General features: G+C 45.0%; 1 protein-coding gene across 1 annotated transcript in view; it reads left to right on the top strand.

The window, feature by feature from the left end:
* Positions 1-3,971: 3,971 nt before the first annotated feature.
* Positions 3,972-9,020, top strand: part of ACTR5 (actin related protein 5) — a 36,838-nt gene continuing 31,789 nt past the window's right edge. Inside the window, exons 1-3 of the mRNA XM_055302478.1 lie at positions 3,972-4,376; positions 5,490-5,719; positions 7,476-7,645. Of these exons, the coding sequence (XP_055158453.1) occupies positions 3,978-4,376; positions 5,490-5,719; positions 7,476-7,645 (799 nt within the window). The 5' untranslated portion in view covers positions 3,972-3,977. The remainder of the gene's footprint in view (positions 4,377-5,489; positions 5,720-7,475; positions 7,646-9,020) is intronic.

Below are 9,020 nucleotides of genomic sequence, written 5' to 3'. Positions count from 1 at the left end.
GAGAGGCCCCTAGCCAGAAACACCCAGCAGGATGATCCAGTAGTGCTGAGGGCCAAGATCGAGGGGTAGGGGGATGGTGGTGGTGGTAGGTGGAAGAGCTTTATATTTTCAGCAGCTCCCAACAACACTCTGTGGGTGGGATGGAAACAGGGTGTACAGATGTAATTCATTAAGATAAGGTCATACTGAAGTAGGGTGGGCACTTAATCCAATATGACTGGTATCCTTCTAAGAAGAGGAAAAGAGATTCACACACAAGGAGAATGCCATGTGACAGTGGAGACAGAGAGTGAAGTGATGTGCGTACAAGCCAATGACTACAAACAACATCAAAATATAATATAAAAACATGGAACAAATTTTTTCCTTTAGAATCTTCAGGGAGAGCATGGCTCTGTGAACAGCTTGATTTGGGACTTCTGGCATCCAGAAGTATGATAGAATAAATTTATGTTGTTGTCAGCCATTCTAGTTAGTGGTGCTTTATTATTCCAGCTGTAAGAAATTAATACAGTAGGCTTCTGATTATTTTCTTCTAGTCATTTCTGTAGGCAAATAACCACAGCCATAGATTTTGACCAGTGCTGTGTTTGTTGTGCAACAGAGTAGCCACTAGCTACACACAGCTTTTTAAATTTAACTATAAACTAAAATTAAATAAAATTAAAAAATCAGCTTCTCGTTTGCACTACTCACACATGTCTCATGCATTGGACATTGCAGAACATTTCCATCATGGCAGGAAGTATTATCGGGCACCATTGGTCTAGTGTGTCTGTCAATGTTCTCCTATGATGCTGCTGCATGGCAACCTAAAATTTTGATGGATTATAAGAACAAACATTTTTGGTATTATTGTTCATGCGGCCACAGGGCAGATCAACTTTATGTTGCAGGTCAGTTGAACTTGGTTCCTGGCCACTGTTTGAGTTCTGGTCTGCTCCAGGTGTCTCCCATCCTCTTTAGACTCAGGATATGTTCTTCTCATGACTAATAGCAGGAGTGCAAGAGACCAGCCTAAAACCACAAAGCACACTTAAAACCTTTGCTCAGGGCAGCCTGGGTGGCTCAGCGGTTTAGTGCTGCCTTCAGCCCAGGGCCTGATCCCGGAGACCAGAGATCGAGTCCCATGTCGGGCTCCCTGCATGGAGCCTGCTTCTGTCTCTGCCTCTCTGTGTGTGTGTGTGTGTGTGTGTGTCTAATGAATAAATAAATAAATCTTAAAAAAAAAAGCAACAACAAAAACCTCTGCTTAGGTCACATTTGGTTATCATTGGCTAAAAGCAAGCCACATGACCAAGCTCAGTATCAATGACTATGGTGAGAGGCCTTATAAAGTTACATGGCAGATGGTATGGATTATTATCCTCTTATTATACGGAAGTAAAGAAGTGGGATCAAGAATCCAGGCTACCTTTCTTAGACATAGTGCTTGTGTGTGTGTGTGTGTGTGTGTGTGTGTGTGTGAAAAAGTAATACATTCACATGGCTAAAAATGTTTTAAGGTGTGCAGTGAAAAAGTTTCCTCCACCTGATCCTCCCACCTTGGCTCCACTCTTTTCTTTAAAGACTTTATTTATTTATTCATGAGAGACACACACAGAGAGGCAGAGACATAGGAAGAGGGAGAAGCAGGCTCCATGCAGAGAGCCCGATGTGGGACTTGATCCTGAGACTCAAGGATCACTCCCTGGGTCAAAGGCAGACACTCAACCGCTGAGCCACCCAGGCGACCCTTGGCTCCACTCTTTACAAGTAAACTCATATTAGTTTCCTCTCTATCTATATGAAAATATGAGCAAAACCATATGTATTTGTTACTCCCCCTTTTAAAAAAAGGGAGTTCATTACACATTGTACTGCCTTCACTTATTTCTTTTAAAACTAAATTTTGAAGACTTTTCCATGTTAGTATGTAGAGATGTAGTTCTTAAACTTACATTCACATATATTTACTATTCTCTGTCTTCTGCTTATTCCTGCTTTCTCAGCTCAAGGATGAGTCCTTTCAGATATGAGATAATGGGTTTGTGTTGGAAGGCTACACCCTTAATCTGATTTTGCCACTTGGCTGGTTTTCAGTCTGGCCTAGAAGTGTTCACAGAGATTTTGAGAAAGGTTTAAGGTCTCATCTCCTGTTTAAGATGTTTATTCAGAGAGGTCTTTTATAATTAACTTGCTTTTTTTCTCTCAAAGTTATGTGTTCCAGAACTGGAAGCATAGAGTCAAGGCAGCTGCTGTAAACCTTTGTATACTGCTAGCTGAGGGAAATCAAGTAAGGGAGAGCTTGCTCAGTTCTTTTATTTTATTTATTTATTTAGATTTTATTTATTTATTGATGAGAGACACAGAGGCAGAGACATAGGCAGAGGGAGAAGCAGGCTCCATGCAGGGAGCCTGCCAGGGAACTGGATCCCAGGACCCTGGGATCACACCCTGAGCCAAAGGCAGATGCTCAACCACTGAGCCACCCAGGTGCCCCTATTGTATTTAATCTAATTAATTTTTTGTCTGTTAAATGATTATGCCTTAGAAGTGAAACATTGATGCCTGACAATGGTTTAAAGGTCATTGACTTGGGAAATGTAGAGAACAGTTGCAAAAATTGTATTTGTAATCATGAATATCGGAAACAGAAAACATCCTCATAAATACATTGCCTGTTAAAAATATATTCCTGTACATAGAATCCATCGTTGTGTAGACTTTATTTTGTGGTCTCCATTTTTTAAAAAGTTTAAATTAGATTTGCCAACTTACAACGCCCAATCCTTTTAGAGCTGGGGGGGGGTCCCATTACCTCCACTCCCATGCCCATTGCCCAGAATTTAGTCATATGGTCATACTAGATGACCTCCTGCGGGGTGGGGAGGGGGCAGGTTACCACCCCTTTTGGCAGGTCACCAAAAGGAAGAGAGATTATACATATTGAGGATCAATTAGTCATTTTTTTTCAAATTTTTAAACATTTTATTTAAATTTAATTTGCCACCATAGAGTGTAACACCCTCCCAGTGCTCATCTCATCACAAGCCCTCTTAGTGCCCGTCACCCAATCCCTCTACCCACCTCCCCTTTTCCTAAGTCTTTGAGGTCTCAGTGAGAGGGCACAGTCTGTGGGAGCTAATAAACGATAAATAATAATAATAAACCTCTGAAAACGCTTTATTGTATCACAAAATATTACAGGAAAGTGCACAAATCCTAAGTGGACAGTACGATGAACTTTCACAAAGTGAAAAAGTGCGTAGCAGGACTGCTGGGCAAGAAATCGAGGGGGATCCCCGGGTGGCTCCGCGGTCTGGCGCCCGCCTTCGGCCCAGGGCGTGATCCTGGAGCCCCGGGGTCGAGCCCCGGGATGGGATCCAGCCCCACGTCGGGCCTCTGCCTGTGTCTTTGCTAGTCTCTCTCTCTCGGTGTCTTTCAGGAATAAATACATAAAATCTTAAAAAAAAAAAAGAAATTGAACACTATCGCTCCCCTAGTCCGCTTCGCGGGCTGCAGGCGAGGGCGGCCTCGCCGTGCGGAGGAGGAGTAAAGGAGAGTTTACGGGGAAAACGGGCTGCGGCCGGTCGAGAAGGCGGGACGGCGTAGGTCAGCGCCTAGTCCGGGAGCCCAGGGAGGGGCGGGGCCCGGGGGGGCGTCACGCCTCGGGGCGGGGCCCGGGGGCGTCACGCCTCGGGGCGGGGCTTACTGGCCGGCGTCCCGGCTGCGGCGAAGGGGCGTGGCCAGGCCGGCTGGTGGGGCGAGGTCAAGCGGAGGCGGGACTGCGAGACCAAGATGGGCGGGGCCTAGCGATCCCCACACGGTCGGGGTCGCAAAGGCTGGCCGGGCGTAGCGAAAGTCGGCTCGGCCGTCGGGGCGGGATCCTGCGCCTTCCGTGCCGGGCTGCGGGGGGGGGGGGGGGGGGGCGGGGCTCGGCGCCGCCTGGGCGACGCTGCGGAAGGGGGCGGGGACGGCGGCGTGCGCGCTCCAAGATGGCGGCGGCCGGGGCGGCCGGCGCCGTGGCCAACGTCTTCCCGTTCCGCGACGCCCGCGCCGCGCCGGACCCGGTGCTCGAGGCCGGGCCGGGGGCACACGGGCCATTGCCGGTGCCGCTCGTGCTGGACAACGGGTCGTTCCAGGCCCGCGCTGGCTGGGCGTGCCCCGGCCCGGACCCGGGTCCCGAGCCGCGCCTGCAGTTCCGCGCTGTGTGCGCCCGCGGGCGGGGCGGGGCTCGGGGCGGGGCGGGCCCGCAGGTGGGCAACGCGCTGGGCAGCCTGGAGCCGCTGCGTTGGATGCTGCGCTCGCCCTTCGACCGCAACGTACCGGTCAACCTGGAGCTGCAGGAGCTGCTGCTGGACTACAGCTTCCAGCACCTCGGTGTCTCCTCGCAGGTGAAGCGGGGTGGGGGTGGGGGGGGCTCGCGGCTCCGCGCTCTGGGCTCTCTGGGGTCGTCCTCACTACAGGAGCTCTCATTTGCTCATTTACTCATTCACTTGGTCAGTCGAGTAAGTCGTAAGCGCCCAACGTGTGCCAGGCTCCTGGGGTACAGCAGTGAGCACACAGCGCGCCTCCTCCCTTGCAGCACACATTCGGCCGTAGGTATTGAGCACCCCACTCTGTGTCAGGCACTTTTCTAGGCGTTCGGAATACATCCGTGAATGTGGAGCTGGAATGGAAAAAAGACAGTCTAGTATGAAACGGCGAATAACTAGAATTAGGTGGTAGATTCAGGTAGGGTAGGAGGAGAGGAGAGTATTCCCCCCCCCCCCGTCATGGTCAGGATAGGACGCAGGGAGAAGATGCTGTTTGAGCAAGGATTCAAGGAGGTGATTGAGGGAGCAAGCCATGTGAATGAGCAAAGGGCATTCCAGACGGGGAACAGCCAGTGAGCAGGCCCCGAGGCAGGGATGTGCCCCAGTCCTAACTGATAGCAGCCAGAGTGAGAGGAGAATAGTAAGTGGAGGAGGAAGTCAGAGAGCTGCGGTGGGGGGAGCAGATCACGTTTGGCTTTTACTTGCGTGAAATGAGGAGCCATGGCAGGGTGTTGAGCAGGGGCAGGGATGTGGCTTTTGTTCCAGAGGGATCGTTGTAGCTGCTAAATGCAGAACAAACTGGCAAGGGGCATAGGGTAGAACCAGGAGGTCAGTTAGGAGCCTGTTGCCATAACCCAAGTGAGAGGTGGTGGTGACTTACGCGAAGGAAGTTGGGGGAGGGGGATGTGGTATGAAGCCATTGGGTTCTGAAGGTAAATCGGTGACAGAGCTGATATGGTTTGCTGACACTTTGGAGGGAGTTTGACTTAATAACCTTAAATTGACCCTGCTTTCATATTTTCTACAACAACTTCCAGTAGAGATGAGGTGAGTATTCTACAGTTGCTTCTGGTCAGATTTTTGATTAAAGACCAAAAAGCAAATTCAGTCTTTACAGTAGGACTTTGGTTTCTTTTTGTGCTTTGAAAAGAGTGTTTTTTGTTACTTGTCTGTTTTTTTCTTTCAAAGTAGGGCTGTGTCGATCATCCCATAGTTCTGACAGAAGCTGTGTGCAACCCACTGTATTCTCGACAAATGATGTCCGAGCTTCTTTTTGAGTGCTATGGGATCCCTAAGGTTGCCTATGGAATAGACAGCCTCTTCAGCTTTTACCACAATAAGCCAAAGAACTTGATTTCCAGTGGGCTCATCATTTCATCTGGATACCAGTGTACACATATTTTACCCATCTTAGAAGGGAGGTGAGTAGCCTTGACAGCATTTGAGTGCTGTTTTGAGAAACATTCAGAAAACATTTATTGGGGGCCCACTTTAGAGGTGGAGTGGAAAGAACAAGCATTGGACTGTGAACCGGCCTCTGGGCTTGGCTCTGACATACTTGACTATGTGACTTTAGTCAATCCACCTTCCGTCCTTTGTGATCTCCTGGGCCAAGTTGCAGTAGATGGTCTGCGAGGGCCAAATCCACAATTCTAGAATTTTACTATTTGGAACTATGGCAAGATAGCTCACATAGTACCTGCAGGTAGTAGGTGCTCCATAAAAATGTTTTGAATACATTATTTGAATAATGTAAACGGTCTTTGAAATGTTCTGGAGTCACCTTATTATTGAGAGGTTATTTTTTTATTTAAAGCTTTTTAATCATGATTGTTTAGACCTTTTTTTTTTTTTTTAGACCTTTTTTTTTCCAGGTATAGTGCCTGGCATGTAATACAGGTACTTATTAAAACATTTCCAAGTTGGATAAAAGGTGAGGGTAGTTTCATTTTTAAACCTGTTTTCATTTTATGTTTGGACTTTTATGCTCAGAGAAGAGACGAGGCCAGCATAGTGCTCTCTGAGGTTTCTCAGTGCATAAAGGGCATTTAAGTAGGAAGTAGAGCCCTGGTTTTGGCCTCGAAGGCCTGGATTTGCAGCCCTGCTGAGGGTGAAGTTACTTACCCTCTTCACATAGCTGCTTAACATGTAAAATTGGGAGAAACTAATTTCATCCTCACCCTGAGGATGAAATAATTATGTAGGTGATGGCACTTTGTGAACTAGAAGATTATAGTCTGAATGTTTAAGTCAAAATAAATGTTGAATTTATTTAGAACTAAAGTGGTATTTTCTCTGAAGTTTCTACAAAAATTTATGAAGATAATACTTCTTTTACATATTACCAAACATTCCTGATGTATAGAGTTTTCTATTTTATGTAAACAGAATATGCAGAAATTAAAAATAACCTTGTTATTTTTATATCATACTGAGAGAAAAGTATTTTACCTGAAAGCTAAGAAATGAGCACATTGGAGCGTAGCCTGTTCTATGCTGGCATCTGCTGGTGAAGCATGATATAGCGGCAGCATTTCATTATGCTTCAAGACCCTAGTGCTCTGCTCCTCTTTCTCATGTTAAGAAAAATGTTATTCTGGTTCTCTTTCCCTTTATATCATGTGAAGGGGACCAGGTCTTTTTAGTTTACAGTAAGCCAGTATGTGCATGGTTCCTTAATGTTTATGCATCAGTAAAAGTGGAGTATCTAGGGGAGGGGATCTTAAACTCCAGCCTTTGCTGCACTTACCTGGGAAGTTTGTTAAAATGCATATTCCCGGGCCTGCCCCAAAGCAAAGGAGTCCTGAGAATTAGTATGTTTAACATTTTCCCCAGCTGATTCTGCAAGGCCCACAGGTTGAGAAATGCTTGACAAGTCACATTAGGGTCTGAATTCAAAGTGCACAATCTTTCCATCTAACCTTGTTTCCTTCTGAGACTCTTACTGGAAATTAGATGCCATGTGTCTGGGTGTGGACTATGAATTCCTGCATTGAGTAAGAGACTGGGAACTTTAGAGTCCCTTCATCTGTAAAGTTTTCTGTTCCCTTACCTGGTTGGTTTCTTCTTTGTTCATCTGGACTGTTACCCTTCTCTCAGACTCCCCACCAAGTGGTCCCCGTTCTTTCTTCCATGTTGCCAAGAATGACAGCACTGTTCTCCATTCCTTGATTGTAGGTTAGATGCTAAAAACTGCAAACGCATCAATCTGGGAGGAAGCCAAGCAGCTGTCTACCTCCAGCGCCTCCTGCAGCTGAAGTATCCTGGGCACCTGGCAGCCATCACACTCAGCCGCATGGAGGAGATCCTGCACGAGCACAGCTACGTTGCTGAAGATTATGTGGAAGGTAATGAAGAGGGCATTTGCCTGCGGCTTGTAGATGTTGGCTACATTGAGGGTGTTCCTTAAATTGTGCCCAGGATAACTCCTTGGCTCTTTAGTATCCCCTCTTCCTTTTGGTATTTACTTAAACTGTTCAGTAAACTGTTAACTTTTTGAAAAGGGTTTTTGGCTATTTTACCTCCTTTACCTTTCCATATAGATGTTAGGATTAGTTTATTCATATGTATAAAAAAGATTCTGTTGGAATTTTGATTGAAAGTATATGAAATATGTATTAGATTGGATATGAAACAATATTTTACCAGATATATTAAATCAAGATGTAATATTAAATCTAAACTGGGGAAAAGTGACATTTTGTACTACGTGGAATCTTCTAATCTATGAACATAGTAGCTCTTTCCATTTACCTAGGTTTTTTTTTCTTTCTTCAACATGTTGTAGTTTTTGACATACGGATCCTGTACATGTTAGATTTATGCTTGAGTCTTTGTTTGCTTGTTTCATTTCTTTTTCTACTTCTCATTGTTAATGTATAGAAATGCAATTAATTTTTATGGGTTGACCTTATATCCTGTGACCTTGCTAAATTTATTTTTGTTTTTTTTGTAGATTCCTTGGGAATTTCTATGTAGACATGTCATCCATGAAAAGGGACAGTTTTATTTCTTCCTTTCTGATCAGTTTGCCTTTTTTTTTTTTTTTTTTTTTTTTTTTTTTTTTTTTTTTGCTTTGTCTTGCCTTATTTTACTGGCTGGGACTTCCAGCACAATATTGAATAAGAGTGGTGATAGTGAGCATCCCTGTTTTATGCCCAGATCCTGTTTTTGGCATAGTGGAGGAATGTGGTCTTTCACTATTAACTATATGATATTAGTGTGAAGTTTTTTACAGATGCCCTTCATCTAACTGAGGAAATTCTTTTCTCTTCCTAGTTTTACTGAGCATTTTTATCATGAATGGATTTTGAATTTTGTGAAATGTGCTTTTTGCACCAATTGATATGATCCTGTGGTGTTCCTGCTTTAGGACTACTCCTATGGGAGATTTTAATGATTGCTTTTGGATTTTGAACTAGCCTTGATTGGGTAGGGGGATAGACCCCACTTGTTCAGGTACATTATTATTTTTATATGTTTTTTTTAATTTGAGTTGGTAATATTTTGTGGGATTTTATGTCTATATTCATGTATTCATGAAGGATGTTGATCTATAGTTTTCTTATATGGTCTTTGACTAGTCTTGGTATCCCGGTGATGCTGGTCTTACTAAATTAGATGGAAAGTGTTCCCTGTTCTTCTTCTGTTTTTTTGTTTTTGTTTTTTTAATTGGGGGAGAAGGGGCAGAAAGAAAAGGAGAGAGAATTTTGAGGCTCTGTG

The sequence above is a fragment of the Nyctereutes procyonoides genome, unplaced genomic scaffold (assembly GCF_905146905.1).
Source record: "Nyctereutes procyonoides isolate TBG_1078 unplaced genomic scaffold, NYPRO_anot_genome, whole genome shotgun sequence".
In the NCBI taxonomy this organism is placed as follows: Eukaryota; Metazoa; Chordata; class Mammalia; order Carnivora; family Canidae; genus Nyctereutes; species Nyctereutes procyonoides.
The sequence above is the reverse complement of the archived record's forward strand: the minus strand, read 5'-3'. Positions and strand labels throughout refer to the sequence as shown.